Here is a 19970-nt window from a genome sequence, read left to right on the forward strand (position 1 = left end):
GTATAAGTCCCTGTGGTCCCAGTGAGTCCCTCTTGGTTCCTATGGTGCCTTATTCTGATCCGTTTCCTGGAATGACTTGAATGTATGTTCAAATCCATAGAAGTCCATTTTAGAACATGTTTGTCTCAGAGGAAAAAATCCCTCATCTCTTTGTTTAAACATTTTCTTTATAACAGATTCCATTTTTACTAGAAAAATATAATTACTTATGATTTATCTTCCATCACCACACATTTTCCTCTTCCCTTCCACCTGGATGTCACTTGTAGCCATCTGACACACAGAGTCATGGCTTCTTCATGGTCTTGCCATCTTGAATGTAAGCTTAGCATGAAAGGTTCAATTTGCCAAACAGCCTCTGGGGATGGTTTCCCCACTCAAATATGTAAAGTTATTACTAGTGTCACAGTTCCCCTTTTCCTCAAGGACGAGAAAACATCTGTGACCTAGAGTGCAAACTTTGAAGTTTTCTTGTTGATTTCTTACGTTGGTCTTAGGTCTGGGCCCTGTTGGCCATTCTTTTAGATTCTCTTTTGTGGTAACTATCCTCACATTAGCAGGTTATAGTTTGCAGTAATATACTGATTCACTTAGTAAATGTGAGGGGCTAAGACAGAGAAACATAATTCCAATCCTCCCGTGTATCTTCTTTATGCCAAAGAAGAAAGATTTTGATGCAAGTAGAAAAAGATGCCTCAAAATATTTTGTCTTGCTTCTTATTCAAATTTTATTGTTTCATGAGGATAATTTTCAAATAATTTACTGCACTGTCAGAGAGCATCTCTTAATACTGTTAATTATAATATACAGACAGAGGCCTGCTATCACAAGTTCCTAGATATGCATTTATAAAAGAAAAGGTAACTTTTGGGCATTAACAATCTCCTTTAATCAAGGACATATCTCATTCACCTAGTTTAGCGGGAAAAGTTAGCACCCTGAATTTCATAGAAAATAGAAATTTCAGCTTTTTTTCGCAACGGGTTTGCCGCCAGAACACAGGTGTTGTGAAAACCATCGCTAAACTTCCACAAAAATGGGCAAGGAAAAGACTCACATTAACATTGTCGTCATTGGACATGTAGACTCTGGCAAGTCCACCACTACTGGCCACCTCATCTACAAATGTGGTGGAATTGATAAGAGAACTATTGAGAAGTTCGAGAAGGAGGCTGCTGAGATGGGAAAGGGCTCCTTTAAATATGCCTGGGTCTTGGATAAACTGAAGGCTGAACGTGAGCGTGGTATCACTATTGATATCTCCCTGTGGAAATTTGAGACCAGCAAGTACTATGTGACCATTATTGATGCTCCAGGACACAGAGATTTCATCAAGAACATGATTACAGGCACATCTCAGGCAGACTGTGCTGTCCTGATTGTTGCTGCTGGTGTTGGTGAATTTGAGGCTGGCATTTCTAAGAATGGGCAGACCCGTGAGCATGCCCTTCTGGCCTACACACTAGGTGTAAAACAACTGATTGTTGGTGTAAACAAAATGGATTCCACCGAGCCCCCGTACAGCCAGAAGAGATATGAGGAAATTGTCAAGGAAGTCAGTACCTATATTAAGAAAATTGGCTACAACCCTGATACAGTAGCTTTTGTGCCAATTTCAGGTTGGAATGGTGACAACATGCTGGAGCCTAGCTCTAATATGCCCTGGTTCAAGGGATGGAAAGTCACTCGCAAGGATGGCAATGCTAATGGAACTACACTGCTTGAAGCTTTGGATTGCATTCTGCCACCAACTCGTCCAACTGACAAGCCCCTTCGTCTACCCCTCCAAGATGTCTACAAGATTGGCGGTATTGGTACTGTACCTGTTGGCCGGGTGGAAACTGGTGTTCTAAAACCAGGCATGGTGGTCACCTTCGCCCCAGTCAATGTTACAACTGAAGTAAAGTCTGTCGAAATGCACCATGAAGCTTTGAGTGAGGCTCTGCCAGGGGATAATGTTGGTTTCAATGTCAAGAACGTGTCTGTCAAAGATGTCCGTCGTGGTAATGTGGCTGGTGATAGCAAGAATGACCCTCCTATGGAAGCAGCTGGTTTCACTGCACAGGTTATTATCCTGAACCATCCAGGCCAAATCAGTGCTGGCTACGCACCTGTTCTGGATTGTCACACTGCTCACATTGCTTGCAAGTTTGCTGAACTGAAGGAGAAGATTGATCGGCGTTCTGGTAAGAAGCTGGAAGATGGCCCTAAATTCCTGAAATCTGGTGATGCTGCCATCGTTGACATGGTTCCAGGCAAGCCCATGTGTGTGGAGAGTTTCTCTGATTATCCTCCTCTGGGTCGTTTTGCTGTTCGTGATATGAGGCAGACTGTTGCAGTTGGTGTCATCAAGGCAGTTGACAAGAAGGCTGCTGGAGCTGGCAAGGTCACAAAATCTGCCCAGAAGGCCCAGAAGGCTAAATGAATATTCTGTACAACACCTGCCACCCCAGTCTTAATCAGTGGTGGAAGAACGGTCTCAGAACTGTTTGTCTCAATTGGCCATTTAAGTTTAATAGTAAAAGACTGGTTAATGATTACAATGCATCGTAAAAGCTTCAGGAGGAAAGGAATGTTTTTGTGGACCATTTGTTTCGTGGCAGTTTTAAGTTATTAGTTTTTAAAATCAGTAATTTTTAAATGGAAACAACTTGACCAAAAATCTGTCACAGAATTTTGAGACCATTAAAGCAGTTTAATGCGAAAAAAAAAAAAAAAGAAAATAGAAATTTCAGATCAACAGACATGCCTTCCAACTGCCTGACCATGATCAATGCATATATCACAAATCAACAGACAGGTCCAATGATATTAACATAGTTACCACAGAAAGAAGAACCAACATATAGGTTTTCAAATCTGGGGGCCTCCTTAGGGCTTTCCCAAGTCTTGTCTGATGAAACAAAACACTTCCAGTCAGAAAACCCCAAAGTAAAACCTCAACTGAGAGTATTTAAAACTTTTTTTTAGTGCCAGAGGGCATCCCAATGCTTTAAAACCAGTTCCACATTAAAAAAAAGTTGTAGTTCTTCCTCCAAATCTTTCCCAATCAAAATTCCCTTAATGGGCCAGTTCATTAATGTGTGGAGAAGATCTTTAATCACATTAAGAATACAAATGCAAGTATTGTTTCTCGTTAAAGTAACTCTTGTTTCTCTACTTTATTCTTAGTAAAGACTCTTTGTTGATAACGGCAAGATTCAATCAGAAGCACTTTATACTAAAATAAAAACAGTCAAAGATCCCACTTTACTTGCCATTATACATTGGACATTTCTATTATCATTTAGATTCTGTCAAGTATTTTATATATATGAGAGTTGAGGTGTATTGGATGTAGAGATGTTCTCAGCACCAGGAAGACCTGGGATGAAGTCACACTTTGCAAATATAAGGGTTATGTAGTCCTGGACAAAAGACTTATCATTTCTGTTTCCCAGACAGCTCCCCAGCAGGGTATCAGTTTCAAAAGAGTGGTGACTTGCATTTGTAGAGGGATATTCTGCATCTGAGAAGTCCTTATGTCAATGAAATCAAAGTTCCATTTCCTATTCTTATCTCTTTACATTTCTTTCTCATTGTATCCCCTCCTGAATCCTGTCAAATAGCTGGTAAAAATTGTCTCCACTTTATAGAGGAGGAAATATATACTAAAGGTCAAGTGATTTTCCAAGAATCAAAAGGTCAGTGTGTCTGGGACAAATTTCAGACCTCTTTCTACCATCTTTTGAGTCCTGTTTTCTGTCCACTCTGTATCCCTCACACAATCAAGTGGCTCTTGTATCATAGTGAGCATTGTATCAGTGCTCTTTAGTGACCATTATGAAACTGGGAGATTACTCTGAGATTTATTCTTTTCTTATTCACTCACAGATCTGCCACCTTAGTTCAATACTTTATCACCTTAAAGTGAGATTATGGCAAAAAAATTTCCTTTATGTTCACTGTACCTAAAGTTCCTTTCTACAATCAATCCATCTACTTCAGTATTCCAGAAATATTTTATAATCCAAGATCTCACCATGTGAATCCTATACTGAACTAACTTTATTGATTTCTTATTTTAAATTCCTTTCCTCCTTTTCTTTTCTTAATCTTTATTGCCTTGGAAGACATGACCCAAATTATATTTCCAGACATCCTAGACATTGCTTCCTCTGTAGTACTGTGTTCCCAAGAAACTGGGCCTCTATCAGGTGGAACCAAGATGCTGGTATAGAAGCAGGGACCTCCTAGATAGTTGTCCACTCAAAACTCCTCAGAAAACCTTTAAAAATGATTAGTCACTGGGGTGGAAACAAGACGCAGGAGTAGAACGATGGACCTGTAGAATCTCCCCTCCATAGCCCATAAAATGACTGTAAAAAATGACTCTAAACAAATTCTAGAGCAGCAGAAGCCACAAAGTGACAGAGTGAATGAGATTTCCAACCCAAGACACTGGCAGGAAAGGTCTATCATACCAGGCACGGACTGGAGTGCAGCCTGGCCTTGGCTGCGGCATGGCAGGGACACGACCAGAATAGGCTTCAGGTTGTAGAATCCCCAGCAGTAGCTGCAGATCACAGATTGCTCAACCCACAAATGCCAAAGACAGCTACAAAGGTCAGTGAGAAAGCTCTTCCACCTGTGTAAGAAGGGAACAGGGTCTGGCACCACCAGTAGCAGCCACTGAAGCAGCAAAATCCATTTTTGGAGCTGTAGGTCTAAAGCCCCTGGGGCCATTGAGCAGCTGATCTGGATCTCAGCCCTGAGTTGCTATCCTGGGTTGAGAAAGAATGCTGGTGCAGTGGAGCTGGAGGTGGTTGTGGAGAGGGAATTGTACTTGCAGATCCTGGGTAGACCAGAATGCTTCTGGTTGCTCACAGACAAGAGTGCAGGCCAGGAGAGCAGTAAACTCTTCTCACTTGATTGTGCCACCTTGGAGGAACTGAGAACTTACAGTTCCCCAGCGCATACCTCCCTCTTGAAAAAGGTCTCAAAAGTCAAGTAATTGGCTGGGAAAATGCTCAAAAGAGAAAAAAAATAAGAGTATAGAAGACTACTTTCTTGGTGAACAAATATTTTCTTCCATCATTTTAGATGAGGAAGAACAATGTATGCCATCAGAGGAAGACTTGGGGTAAGTGCCTCTGCATCCAAAACCTCCAGAGAGGATGTGCAGTGGTCTCAGTCCATAGAAGCTCAGAAAGGATTTTGAAAATAAAATAAGAGAGGTGGAGGAAAAATTGGGAAGAGAAATGAGAGCACTGCAAGAAAATCATGAAAAAGTTGTCAACAACTTGCTAAAGGAGACTGAAAAAAATGCTGAAGAAAATAACACCTTTAAAAATAGGCTAATTCAGTTGACAAAAGAGGTCCTAAAAGCCAATGAGGAGAAAATGCCTTAAAAAGCAGAATTAGCCAAATGGAAAAGGAGGTTCAAAAGCTCACTGAAGAAAATAACTCTTTAAATATTAGTTCTTTAAAAATTAGAATGGAACAGATGAAAGCTAGTGACTTTATGAGAAACCAAGAAATTGCAAAACACAACCAAAAGAATGAAAAAAACAGAAGATAATGTGAAATATGTCATTGGAAAAACAAATGACCTGGAAAATAGATCCAGGAGAGCATGGGACTACCTGAAAGCCATGATCAAAAAAAGAGCCTAGACATTATATTTCATGAAATCATTAAGAAATACTGCCCTGATATTCTAGAACCAGAGAATAAAATAAATATTGTAAGAATCCACCAATCACCTTCTGAAAGAGAAACTCCTAGGAATATTATAGCCAAATTCCAGAGTTCCCAGGTCAAGGGAAAAATATTGCAAGCAGCTAGAAAAAAACATTTCAAGTATTGTGGAAATACAGTCAGGATAGTCCAAGATCTAGCAGCTTCTACATTAAGGATTTGTAGGGCTTGGAATATGATTTTCCAGAAATCAAAGAAAATGGGACTAAAATCAAGATTCACTTACCCAGCAAAACTGAGTATAATACTTCAGGGGAAAAATGGTCATAGAGGACTTTCAAGCATTCTTGACTAGAAGATCAGAGCTGAATAGAAAATTTGACTTTCAAACATAAGAATCAAGAGAAGCATGAGAAGGTAAACAGGAAAGAGAAATCATAAGGGACTTTCTAAAGTTGAACGGTTTGCATTCCTACATGGAAAGATAATATTTCTAACTCTGGAAACTTTTCTTAGTATTTGGAAAGTTCGAGGGATTACACCTACATATATATGTACATCAATATCTATGTAAATATACATGTGTATGTATGTCTTTGTCTATATCTCTATCTATCTATCTGTCTATATATACTGAGAGCACAGAGTGAATTGAATAGGAAGGGATGATATCTAAAGACATAAAATCAAGGGGTGAGAGAGGAGTATATTTAAAGGAGAAAGGGAGAAATGGAATGGGGCAGGTTATCTCTCATGAAAGAGGCAAGAAAAAGTTTTTTCAATGGAGGGGAAAAGGAGGGAGGTGAGAAGTAAAAATGTGAAACTTATTCTCATCCCATCTGGCTTAAGGAGGGAATAACCTGCACACTCAATTTGGTATGAAAATCTATCTTACCCTACAGGAAAATAGGGGAGAAGGGGATAAGTGGGATGAGGGGATGATAGAAGGGAGGGCAAATGGAAGGAGGGAGTAATTAGAAGTAAACACTTTTGAGGAGGCAGAAGATCAAAAGAATGAATGGAATAAATTGGGGGGCAGGGTAGGTTGGAGGGAAATATAGTTAGTCTTATGCAATATGACTATTATGGAAGTCTTCAGCAAAACTACACATATACAGTCTATATTGAATTGCTTGACTTCTCAGTGGTGATGGGTGGGGAGGGAGGAAGGGAGAGAAGTTGAAACTCAAAGTTTTAGTAACGAAGGTTGAGAATTGTTTTTGCATGCAACCTGGAAATAAGAAATACAGGCAATGGGGTATGGAAATCTACCTTGCCATACAAGAACAGAGAGAAGATGGGGATAAGGGAAGGGAGGGGTGTGATAGAAGGGAGGGCAGATTGGAGGAAGGGGTAATCAGAGTGCACAACATTTTGGGGTGGGTGGAGGGGAGAGATGAGAAAATTTTGGAACTCATAATTTTGTGGATATGAATGTTGGAAATAAAATAAATAAATAAAACGCCTGTAAAAATGATACTAAACACATTCTACATCCGCAGAACCCACAACAGAACATACTGAAGCCAACTTTCACCCAAAGATAATCTGGAAGATTGACAGGGAGAGTCTATTACACCAGGGAGGGAGTGTAGCACAGTTCACCGGGTACAGACAGAGCTGGAGCAGTCCTTAGGGGACTGAATTGCTGGTGGGTTCTGTGGTTCTCAAACATCTCAACCCACAAATGCCAAAGATAGATTTGAATGTCAGTGGGAAGGGTCTCTTATCTACCTGAGAGGGGAGCTTGTTCTGGCCCTAGTCCCAGGGCTATGACACAGACTGCTGAAGCAGAGGCTGTTTCTGGAAGCCTACATTTAACAAAGAGTACAAAAGTCGAGGAAATTTTTGCAAAAAGGAGCAAGCAGGAGAAAAGTAATATACTATAAATTCTTACTTTCTTGGTGAAGAGGTATTTTCTTGCATTGTTGGCAATGAGGAAGACAAAAACATACAAACAGAAGAAGATAACAAAATCACAGCTCCAGCACCCAAAAGCCCCAAGAAAACTATAAATTGGTCGCAGGCCATGGAAGAGCTCAAAAAGGATTTTGAAAATCAAGTAAGAGAAATAGAGGGAAAACTGAGAGGACAAATTAGAGTGATGCAAGAAAATTATGAAACATGAATCAACAGCTTGCTAAAGGAAACCCCAAAAAATGTTGTAGAAAATAGCAGCTTTAAAATTGGACTAACCCAAATGGCAAGAGAGGTTCAAAAAGTTAATGAGGAGAAAAATTCCTTAAAAAGCACAGTGGGCCAGATGGAAAAAGAGGCCCAAGAGCTCACTGAAGAAAATAATTCCTTCAAAATTAGAATGGAGCAAATGGAAGTTAAGAACTTTATGAGAAATCAAGAAAGCATAAAACAAAAGCAAAAGAATGAAAAAAGAAGACAATGTGAAGTGTTGTAGTGCCATAGTACCTATGGTGGCCCTCAATATCCTGGCAAAATTCTGAATCCCGAAATACCACAGACTCTCCACATGAAAGGCAGAATCAAGACATTTCTTCATGCACTAGAAAGCCAAATCCATCATAGTAACAAAAATTCATACACAATAACAATGTAGAGAACAATAACAGCCCCAGTTATTCCCCCTGATAAGCTTTCCACAAACCAGCTTCATTGAACAAATCACAGTTTTCCCTTAAACAAAATGCCCTTCTCACACTGGCATCCTTCAGTTCTGACTGCTCTCATGACAAACTTCCCCTCAAATTTGCTCTAGCTCCACCTCTTCCTGTTCCATTCATTTAGCAAATTACTCGACCACAGCCTCCCTATGATTCACACTCATGTGACTCAAGTTTCCCTGTTACTCAGGCAGAGCACATGGGCCTATTAATGAACACAAAAAGTCTTCCCATTTAAATTATCATTAGAAGTATGTCATTGGAAAAACAATTGACCTGGAAAATTGATCCAGGAGAGGTAATTTAAAAATTACTGGACTACTTACTTGAAAGCCATGATCAAAAAATTAGGCTAGACATCATCTTTTGAGAAATTACCAAGGAAAATTGTCCTGATAACGTAGAACCAAAGGGAAAATATAGGAATAGAAAGAATCCACTGATCACCTCCTGAAAGAGATCCCAAAAGGAAAACTCCTAGGAATATTGTAGCCAAATTCCAGAGTTCCGAGGTCATGGAGAAAATATTGCAAGCAGACAGAAAATACAATTCTTGTATTGTGGAAATACAATCAGGATAACAAAAGATTTAGCAACTTCTAAACTAACAGATCAAAGGGCTTGGAATATGATCTTCCAGGGGTCAAAGGCATTAGGATTAAAACCAAGAATCATCTACCTAGCAAAACTGAGTATCATACTTCAGAAGAAAAAATGGAACATCTGTGAATTAGAGGACTTGCAAGCATTCTTTTTGAAAAGAACAGAACTCAATTTAATATTTGACTTTCAATTACAAAAATTAAGAGAAGCATGAACTGGCAAACAAGAAAGAGAACCCACGAGGGACTTATTAAAGTTGAACTGTTTACATTCCTACATGGATAGGTGATATTTGTAGCTCATGAGTCCTTTTTCAGTATTAGTACAGTTGGAGGGAATATATGTATGCATGTATATACATGTATATCTATCTGTATATTTATGGAGAGACAGACAGACAGACATTGAGACAGAGGTCACAGGGCAAGTTGAATATGAAGGGATGATATCTTACAAAGAAAATTAAGTGTTGTGAGGAATGTACTAGGAGAAAGAGAAAGGGAGAGGTAGAATGCAGTAAATCATCTCACATAAAAGAGGCAAGTAAAAGCCTTTACAATGGAGGGGAAGAAGGACAAGATGAGAGGTTATAAGAGGGCCTTCTTTCATTGGATTTGGCTTTAGGAAGGAATAACATACACACTCAATTGAGTATGGATGTTTGTCTTACCTTACAAGAAAGTAGGAGGAAAGGGATAAGAGAGGGGAAGCCAAATAGAAGGATGGCAGATTGTGGGAAAGGGTAATTGGAAGCAAACACTTATGTAGAGGGACAGGTCAAAGGAGAGAACAGAATAAATGGAAGGCAGGATAGAGGAAAATATTATTAGTCTTTCACGACTTGACCGTTATGGAATGGTATGTTTTGCATGACTACACGTGTAAAACCTAAATCAATTTGCTTGTCTTCTCAATGAGGATCAATGGGGAATGGGGAATGGGGAAGGGAGAGAATGTGGACCTCAAAGCTTTAAAAATGAATGCTAATATTGTACTTATATAGCAGCTATGAAATAAGATATATGGACAATAGGGTATAGAATTCTATCTTGCCCTACAGGAAAATAAAAGGGAAGGGGATAAGGGAGGGGTGTGATAAAAGGGAGGGCAGATTGGAGGAAAGAGTGATAAGAATACATGCTGTCCTGTGGTGGGGGTAGGAGGAAGGCAGGGAGAAAATTAAAAATTCAAAAATTTTTGAAAGTGAATGTTGAAAACTGAGAATAAATAAATTAAAAAAGAAAAAAGCAATTGGGCCTCTATCAGTTCCTCACATATAATGTTCCTTCTTCTTGGACCTGGTTGTTCCCTCTGCATCTGACTAATGCCTTCTTAATCTCCATTCCATGGAGTCCCTCGGTGTCTTTATGATTTTATTCAGCACCATTTTGTTCTTGAACCTCTTTCTGATTCCCCATATGCTAGTACAGTCTTCCCTCCCAAACTTGAAAGACCAGGGGCTCTAGTGCAAGCTCAAGAGTATCCAGTCTTCCATAGTGGGGAGCCCCTTTCTAATGTCTTACAAATGTTACTCATTAGGAAAAGAGTTATGCATGACAGTATCAGAGCTGTCTTGATGTTAGTCATCCTTGTTTTATTCCATTTCATTCTAGACATTATAATGCAATTAGCTTATACTACCAACAAAATATATCTATTCATTCTAGAGCCTAACCTAGACAAAACTGCCCTTAGATAGGTCCTACTGTTTTCTGTCTCCTCATTGCAACCTCCACCTCCTTTCCTCTACATAACTCAACATGCTAATTTCTGTTTATCAAGTCCTTCCTGGATGGGTTTCAATATATTCACAAGTCTCATTATCTAATCTTTATAATTGCAGTATTACTTCTCCCTCCATTTTGTCCCTCTTCAAGAAATTTCTTGTTTCTTTAATTAAGAAGAGTTCAACTAGTTGTTAGAAAGAACGCAAAGCAGATATGTGGGATTTGGATAAATGCTCAGTGGTAGGACCCTACTTTCCTTCTTGCCAGGGCCAGCGCTAGAATAACCATGAAAATCAACTAGAAGTTCATTCTTTCCATACCTGTTTTGATAAACTAGATCTATCCTTATTAACAAAGATTTCTTTATACTTACCTGCTTTCAAGTAACCTGAAAAGAGCAAATTATTAGGCTTGGCTTGGCAGTTCCAAATTTTGTCGCGAACATCACTTGTTTTTTGATCCTAAGAACTCCATTGATTTTGTTGACTTCCCATTCTTATGCATAGTCATCATTTGCTTGGATTTGTTTTCATTTTCTCTAAGGTCAACGTGTGATCATGACTTGCCACTTCATTAAAAGAAATCTGTACCTTGGTCATTTTCTATCGTCAGTTCTAGTAACTCCTTTCTTATAGTTTTTTTTAGGACACAGGAAGAGATAGATGCATAAAAGGGAATATATTAGAGAAATTCTGGGGTATCAGAAGTAGAACCAAGATGGGAAAGAAGATGTGACTGCCTGGATAATGCCTTAAAATTCAGGTTCTGGCAGGAATGGGTCTGTCAGAAGAAAGGGTGTCAGGGATAGGGATACTTCCAGTATGAGAAACGCAGGGTTGAGGGTGAACTGCCAGGGTGTGGAGGCTTTGGTGGCCACAAAGAGAAAGATGACAGAACCAGGAGTGGGGCCTAAAGAAGATTAACAGGCTCATCATAGCACATAATTTATCTACTACCTGTTTCACTTTATGGGTGTCACTGAGCCTCATTTTGCCTCAATTTCCTTATTGACATAATAAAACAGTTGGATTAGAAGGCCCTGAGGACTCCTCTACCCCTGTGTTTAGGATTCTATGACTTCATTTAAAATATAGTGGGGTACTGTGTCTATAAAAGATTCTGTCTGATTGGTTGTTTTTCTTACTTTAACTGACTTCCCCTCACCTAGAACCCAAAGCAGGAAATCCAGAAGATTATAAAGTTCCTGGAAAAAGACTTATCAGAGGAAATTATCACTAAGATCATCTATCACACCTCTTTTGATATGATGTATCAAAATCCCATGACAAACTACACCAACATTCCGAGAGCCATAATGGATGACTCCATTTCCCCATCCATGAGGAAAGGTGAGTGAGGTTCAAGTTCACAGGGTCATGTTGCATGGGAAAGCAAATCTTAGTAAATATTAGCTGTGACTTGTTTAAGAATTTTCTCTTCCTACATATTTGGGAGAGACATCATAACACTGCAGAAAGAGAAGAAAAATTAAATCAGAAGGTCAGCTATATCCCTAATCAATATGAGACCATAAGCTGGATCTCAATTTACTAATTTCTTAAATGGGTTCAATTTTACCTAATTTGTCTAAATCATAGGATCATAAAATGTGGCAAGATAAGTGAAAATCTTTTTGTGAAAGGAAAAATACTATGAAAATGTATGCTGTTAATGGAACTGATATATATTCAGGTCAACAGTATTCTTCTGTAATTATAGAAAAAATAAGGTTTATGCTCTCACCCATTCATTCAGAGGCTATAAAAATATATGATAAATTTGAAAATTCTACCTTGTTAGATCAACACAGGAATTTTGGTTTGTTTCAGGAATGGCAGGAGACTGGAAGAACCATTTTACTATTGCCCAGAATGAGAAATTTGATGAAGACTTCAAGAAGAAAATGGCAGGAACCACTTTGACCTTTCGCACTGAGATCTAAGGTGCAAAAGTATAGAAACTCAGCTAAATCTTCCCTGGACTTCTTTTCCACTAAACCCCATGGCCATATGTACATCAAAACATGCAAGTCCTTTGCTGTGCTTCTCTTTCTATCTACACTCTAATTCTTCAGCAACCAATTAATTAAAAGCAATTATTAAGCACCTATTAAGTGCCAGGTACCTATCTGAAGCAATGAGAATAAAAGACAAAAATGAAGCAATTATTTACTCCAAGAGTTTACTATCCATTTGAGGGACATAACTTTGTATTTGTGTGTTTATACACTCAAATATGAATGTATGTACATATATGTTGTACACATATACACATACATAAATATGACTGTGTACATACTTTAATATACATATATATATACATATACACACACAGTTAAATCGAAATCAGTCAATTACTACTGAGAATAAAAGACAATACTGGATCAAATTCTAACTCGAGCTCATAATCAAGTAAATTTGGAGGAGATAACTATGAGTGTGTATACACACAAACACACAGATATTAAGAGAGTAAACAGACTTTTATTAAAAATCTCATAAGTTCCAAGCCCCATGCTAAGTAGCAGTCCCTGCTTGCAACGAACAGAGTATATGAGGGAAAACACAAAACAATTGTGCATAAACAAGATATACTTAAGGAAAATTTGGAAATAATCACCAGCAGGAAGGCATTCAGATTGAGGAGGCTTGGAAAAGACTTCCTGTAAAAGGCACGATTTCAGCTGAGACTTGAAAAGAAAGGAGGACACATCTCAGAGATGAGAAGGGAGGGCATTGCAGATTGCACAACATGAGAATGTGCAAAGTCAAAAAATAGTTTTGTGCTGGATGAAGAGCAGAGGAACCAGGGTCAGTGTGACTTGGTCTCAGAGAAAGGAAAGGGAAGTAACATGTAAGAAGGCAGGAAAGGGTCAGGATGTGAAGGGACCTGGAAACAATAGGAGTCATTGAATATACAAGAATACTTGGGTGGAAAAAGGCAGTTGATAGAATTAGGCAAGTCTTCTGTGGAAAATGAGACTAGAGCTGAGCCACTAAGTAAACTACAGATACTAAGGGGGAGGAGGGAGGAGACTAAAGTCCATGTCAGTCATAAGGGAAAACAAGTACAAAAACAGGATCATGAGGAGAAATTTATATGAGAAATAGCGAAAAGATGATTTTCTGAAGACTGTACAGGGCTGTTAAGGAAGAAGCATAATGAGACTATAAAGTGGGCTGTAAAGGGCCTGAAGTGGAAAACAAATGAATTTATATTTGATCCTAGATGCTCCAAGGAGTCATTTATGTTTGGTGAGTAGGAAAATAATAAGGTTAGACATGTGGATCTAAGAAAATTACTTTGGCAGAGAAGTCAATGGCAGATTAGAGATGCAACAGACTTCATAGGTTAGGCAAACCAATGTGTAGAAGGACAGAATTAGGTTGGTGAATAGAAAGAAAGTGACAAATGCAAAAGTTATTGGAGAGGTAGGAAAGGCATGATGACATTACGTTTTTAATGGTAGGCAGCTAGAATAATCCTAGGCATAAACCTCTGGTAGATAGAAAGCTAAGAATTCATCCATCTGCCCTTTGACAAGGTGACTTGCCTTGTTGTACAATATTCACCTGCATTAAAGAACAGTCTGCTTACTCTTCAACTCCATCATCCATACCCAACTCTTTAAGAATTTGAAAGCCACAAAAGAAACACATAAAGAAAAAGGAGAACTCAAAGCAGAAAAGAAGAAGAATAGAAAATTCCAAAATAGCAAGAGAAATATGTGGAAAGATGAGAAATAATACCAGGAGAAGTTGAATAATAAGCAGAGTTTCTTCTGTCAACGACAGGGATGGAGATCAGATATTCTGAGATACTAACATCGATGACTCAAAAGGATAATATGAAAAAGGCCATAGATGTCCTGTACTCCCTGAGCAGGAGTGTTGAGAAGGTCTCAAAGCTGAAGGAAAAGGAAAAAGTTGAGAAATGGAATAAGTGATTGACTGATGTTAGAAGATGAAGAAAAGTGTTCTCTATCTAGGTTGCTGATATAAGAATTATTAGTGGGTTAAGAAAACAGTTAATTTAAACACCGTAGGCATATTACCCAGACAGGGTAAAAAGAATTCTCAGGTTAGCAAGAGATTTAAGAAGAAATTTCATCCAGTTACCCAAGAGGAAATGGACCATTGCATTTTTTTAACAAAACTGTACTTAGTTTTTGGAAACCAGGATCATTACTAAGGAAACTTCTCAAAAAAGAAATTTTTCCTTAGGTGACTTCAGTATCCACAATCTAAAAAATAATGCCCTTCTGAAGTGGTTCATTCACATCTTCATTTGTGACAACAATGTCAGTATTTTTCTTTCTTCCCTCTCTTAAAAATTGTTCTTCAGCGTGAATAGACTCATTTACACAAAGAGCATTAAAAAGTGACCACAGTTTAAAGTAGTACCTCTCACAGGATAATATTTCAACAGATGAAAGAATTGAAGGAATAATTATGTGACTCTGAAAATTGTAAGAAATATTTTTGAGGTAAGAGTGGACTTTTTAGTGTCCCTCAAATTAAACTGCACAGACAATCACCTACTCCATGAACTTCTAAGTATAACCCCATTCATAAGCATATATCTGCTATTTTATTTTATAATCTGGAAAGACTATTGACTTGATATATCATCCATGTGATAATTACACTGGAAAACAGTAACTTTCCAAATATATTAAGCTATGTTGTAAAAAGAGCAAATCACTGAACAAAGATAGTTTTATCATATGCCACTTACTCATGCTCACCAAGTGGATCTTACATCATATGGTAATGTTCAATCTCTACAAAGAAGTACTGAATTTTCCTTTCTCGATTTGATATATCCCTAAAATATACACATGAGCAACAGGAATATTATTATGCTTGTATATTAAACAACTGAACCATGAGTTGCAAGTTTTTAATATGAAAAATCTTAAAAGACTATTACCTGGTTTTACTTGAAAGAAAAATTATTTTGCATAAAAAATATCCTAAGAGGCATTTCAATGCATTGGATATAGAGTGGAACATTAGAAAGACCTGAGTTCAAGTTCCCCTCCTGACATATATGTGCTATATGACTCTGGACACAACATTTTATATCTGAGGGATCCAAGCAACTCTCCAAGATGGTAAGTTGCAGAGTAGGTGTTAATCTTCTTTGGTAGAGGGATATTCTTTGATAGAATTTTCTTATACCAATGAAATCATGTTTGATCAAAAAATGATATCATGGAAAAAGAACATTTTTGTAGTCTTCATGCCACCAAACAGCACACCCACACAGTTGTACACTATTTATGATATCAGAAAAAGTATCCTATTTCCACCTTCACTTTCATTGTAGAGGAGATGCTCTGTCAACAACAAATGGCACTTGAAGATACAATCCACTCAATTCTGTATAGAGCCAAGGGTCTAAGTGTACTGCCTGGGAACCTGGTGTTGTTCATAATTTTACAATAAGAAAACCTCACACAAAGGGAAAAGGTTGGGACCAGAGAGGCTTAGTCTCACACCTTCCTTTAAAAAATTGATCTGATTTTGGCCCACAGTAGGACTTGGCCTTCTTATGACATGACATTTTCTAAAACACCTATTTAAAAGAAAACTTAACCAGGAAACTGTTCAATGGTTAAATAATTGTAGAAAACATTCAACTACCCTAATTGTTAAAAAGTATTTGAAAGGTGCCTGTTATGTGCCTGGCATTAAGATGGCATCTTCAAATATAATGAAACCCAAAATAGTCCTTGCTCAAAAGAAGGTCACTATTTAACATGGCATTCCTTGGTTTTGGCAGGTTTGCATCATTATATTCATTCACTACTAAACTTGGCATTTTCCCAAAGCAGTCCATGAAAAAAAAATGTGGTATTGATGAACTTGGACACACAGTAATTCCTTCGCCTTGATGTTTGTGGCTCATGAACAAAGCTTGTGTAACAGATTTATGGCATTTATGTAGTCAAAGTGTTGCTTACTTGCATCCCACAGGAACTGACTGTTTAAAATGGAAAACAACTGACCATACCAAGAGACAGCTTTTGGAGAAGAAATAACCCATCCCCAGACTTTTGCTCAGGGAAGGGGGTGGGGGGAGGCACGTGGTGCAGAGTCAAGATGGTGGAGTAGAATGATGGACCTGTAAAAGCTCTCCCCTCACAGCCCATATAATACATGTGAAAAATGACTAAACAAACTCTAGAGCAGCAGAAGCCACAAAACGACAGAATGAAAGAGATTTCCAGCCCAAGGAAGCCCAGAAGGCTGACAAGAAAAGTCTATCACACTGCACTCAGAGCAGAGCACAGCTCAGCCTTGGCTGCACAGTAGGGACAGGACTGGAGCAGGCTTCAAGGTGCAGAATCCTGGGTAGCAGCTGTGATTCCCAGATTACTCAACCCACAAATGCCAAAGACATCCTCAAAGGTCAGAGAGAAAGCTCTTTCACGTGGGTGAGAAAGAAGCAGGGTCCTACACTAGCCCTAGCCCCAGGCAGCCCCCGGAAGTGGCAGAGTCCATTTTTGGAGCTCTATGCCTAAAGACCCTGAGGGAATTGAACCTCTGATCTGATCTCAGCACTGGCTGGTAGAGCTGGAGGAGGCTCTGGAGAGGGAACCCTACTCACAAATCCTGGACAGAAAAGCATATGGTTTCTCCCAGACCAGAGCACAGGCCAGGAGAATAGTAAATTTCTCTCCCTTGAGTGTGTCACCTTAGAGGAACTGAGAATTTACAGGTTCTGAGAGCATATCCTCCTCTTGACAAAGGACTCAAAAGTCAAGTAATTGGCTGGGAAAATGCCCAAAAAAGGGAAAAAAGTAAGATAATACAAGGCTACTTTCTTAGAGGAAAAACAATGCATACCATCACAGGAAGACATAAAAGTCAAGGGTTCTGCATCCAAAATCTCCAAAATAAATATGCAATGATCTCAGGCCATGAAAGAGCTCAAAAAGGATTCTGAAAATCAAGTAAGAGAGATGGAGGAAAAATTGGAAAGAGAAATGAAAGCAATGCAAGAAAATCATGAAAAGTGAGTCAACAGCTTGCTAAAGGAGATTCAAAAAAAAATGCTGAAGAAAATAACACCTTTAAAAATAGATGAACTCAAATGGCAAAAAAAGGTCCAAAAAGCTGATGAGGAGAAGAATGCTTTAAAAAGAAGAATTAACCAAATGGAAAAGAAGGTTCCAAAGCTCACTGAAGAAAATAGTTCTTTAAAAATTAGAATGGAATAGATGGAAGCTAATGACTTTATCAGAAACCAAGAAATTACAAAACAAAACCAAAAAAATGAAAAAATAGAAGATGATGTGAAATATCTCATTGGAAAAACAACTGACCTGGAAAATAGATCCAAGAGAGATAATTTAAAAATCATGAGACTACCTGAAAGACATGATCAAAAAAACAGCATAGACATCATCTTTCATGAAATTATCAAGGAGAACTGCCCTGATATTCTAGAACCAGAGGGCAAAATAAATATTGAAAGAATTCACTGATCACCTCCTAAAAGAGATCCCAAAAGAAAATCTCCTAAGAATATTGTAGCCAAATTTCAGAGTTCCTAGGTCAAGGAGAAAATATTGCAAGCAACTAGAAAGAAACAATTCAAGTATTGTGGAAATACAATCAGGCTAACACAAGATCTAGAAGCTTCTACATTAAGGGATCAAAGAGCTTGGAATATGATATTCCAGAAGTCAAAGGAACTAGGATTAAAACCAAGAAACACCTACCCAGCAAAACTGAGTATGATACTTCAGGGGATAAAATGGTCATTCAGTGAAATAGAGGACTTTCAAGCATTCTTGATGAAAAGACCAGAGCTGAAAAGAAAATTTGCCTTTCAAACACAAGAATCAAGAGAAGCATGAAAAGGTAAACAGGAAAGAGAAATCACAAGGAATTACTAAAGTTGAACTGTTTACATTCCTATATGGAAAGATAATATTTGTAACTCTTGAAACTTTCCTCAGTATCTGGGTAGCTAGAGGGATTACACACACTTACACACACACACACACACACACACACACACACACACGTAGAGAGTGAGAGAGTACAGGGTGAGTTGAATAGGAAGGGATTATATCTAAAAAAATAAAATTAAGGGGTGAGAGAGGAACATATTGGGAGGAGAAAGGGAGAAATGAAATGGGGCAAATTATCTCTCATAGAAGAGGCAAGAAAAAGCTTTTCCAATGGAGGGAAAAGGGGGAAGGTGAGAGGGAAAAACTGAAGCTTACTCTCATCACATTTGGCTCAAGGAAGGAATAACATATACATTCAATTTGGTATGAAAATCTATCTTACACTACAGGAAAGTAGGGGAGAAGGGGATAAGCATGGTGGGGTGGATAATGGAAGGGAGGGCAAATGGTAGGAGGGAGCAATTAGAAGTAAACATTCTTGAGGAAGGACAAGGTCAAAAGAGAGAATAGAAGAAATGAAGGGTGGGATAGGATGGAGGGAAATATAGTTAGTCTTACACAACATGACTCTTATGAAAGTCATTTGCAAAACTACACATATATAGCCCAAATTGAATTGCTTGCCTTCTCAGTGGGGATGAGTGTGGAGGGAGGGAGTAAGAGAAGTTGGCACTCAAAGTTTTAGGAACAAAGTTTTAGAATTGGTTTTGCATACAACTGGGAAATAAGAAATGCAGGTAATGGCGTATAGAAATTTATCTTGCCCTACAGGACAAGAGAGAAGATGTGGATAAGGGAAGGGGGTGGTGTTAGAAGGTAGGGCACACTGGTGGAAGGAGCAATCAGAATGTAAGGTGTTTGGGGGTGGGGGGAGGGGAGAGATGGGGAGAAAATTTGGAACTCAAAATTTTGTGGAAATGAATGCTAAAAACAAATAAAGAAATAAGTGAAGGACAACAAAAAAAAGAGATGAGTGATGTTACTTCAGTGAGGGATGTTACTTCACCTCTTATATTTGAGAGTACTTGGAACTGTTATCTCAGAGAATGAGAGCTCTTAAACATCATTGTGCCAGGCACTCCTCTGTCAGACTGGTAAAGCCTGTGCAAACACAGTCTAAATAATGTTTAAAAATAAAGATATAATATATCAATTATGAAAGAAATCAAATGTATTGCAATACAGTTGTCAGCGTGGTGCTTTTTAGATGTATTAGTTTATACAACCTCCAGAAGAATAAACCTTGTGCTAAGAGGATATCAAAGTCCACAGGTAGTTCTACATAGCAAAGAGTAAGGCACTGAACCTATATTTCCCTTGGTATAGGGAATTCTCAGTGAGGAAATGCTATCCACCAATTAAGGCAGGCACCTAATTTGTGATTTATGAGGTTCATT

General features: G+C 38.4%; 2 protein-coding genes and 1 long non-coding RNA gene across 3 annotated transcripts in view; 2 read left to right on the plus strand and 1 right to left on the minus strand.

Moving 5' to 3' along the window:
• Positions 1-12795, plus strand: part of LOC140512604 (uncharacterized) — a 42831-nt gene extending 30036 nt beyond the window's left edge. The window contains exons 2-3 of the long non-coding RNA XR_011969849.1: positions 11815-11995; positions 12476-12795. This is a non-coding gene — a long non-coding RNA (uncharacterized lncRNA). The remainder of the gene's footprint in view (positions 1-11814; positions 11996-12475) is intronic.
• The window catches only part of LOC140512603 (sulfotransferase 1C1-like), a 198457-nt gene that overhangs the window by 24912 nt on the left and 153575 nt on the right, over positions 1-19970 (minus strand). The window lies entirely within an intron of this gene.
• On the plus strand, positions 968-2730 carry LOC140512599 (elongation factor 1-alpha 1). The gene has a single exon (XM_072621797.1). It carries the CDS (start codon positions 1038-1040, stop codon positions 2424-2426), a length of 1389 nt encoding a protein of 462 aa, XP_072477898.1. The 5' UTR covers positions 968-1037; the 3' UTR covers positions 2427-2730.

Source organism: Notamacropus eugenii, chromosome 6, assembly GCF_028372415.1.
Source record: "Notamacropus eugenii isolate mMacEug1 chromosome 6, mMacEug1.pri_v2, whole genome shotgun sequence".
NCBI classification, from domain to species: domain Eukaryota; kingdom Metazoa; phylum Chordata; class Mammalia; order Diprotodontia; family Macropodidae; genus Notamacropus; species Notamacropus eugenii.

Coding starts and splice junctions, on each gene's coding strand:
- LOC140512599 (XM_072621797.1), top strand. CDS start 1,038: ATGGGCAAGGAAAAGACTCACATTAACATTGTCGTCATTGGACATGTA.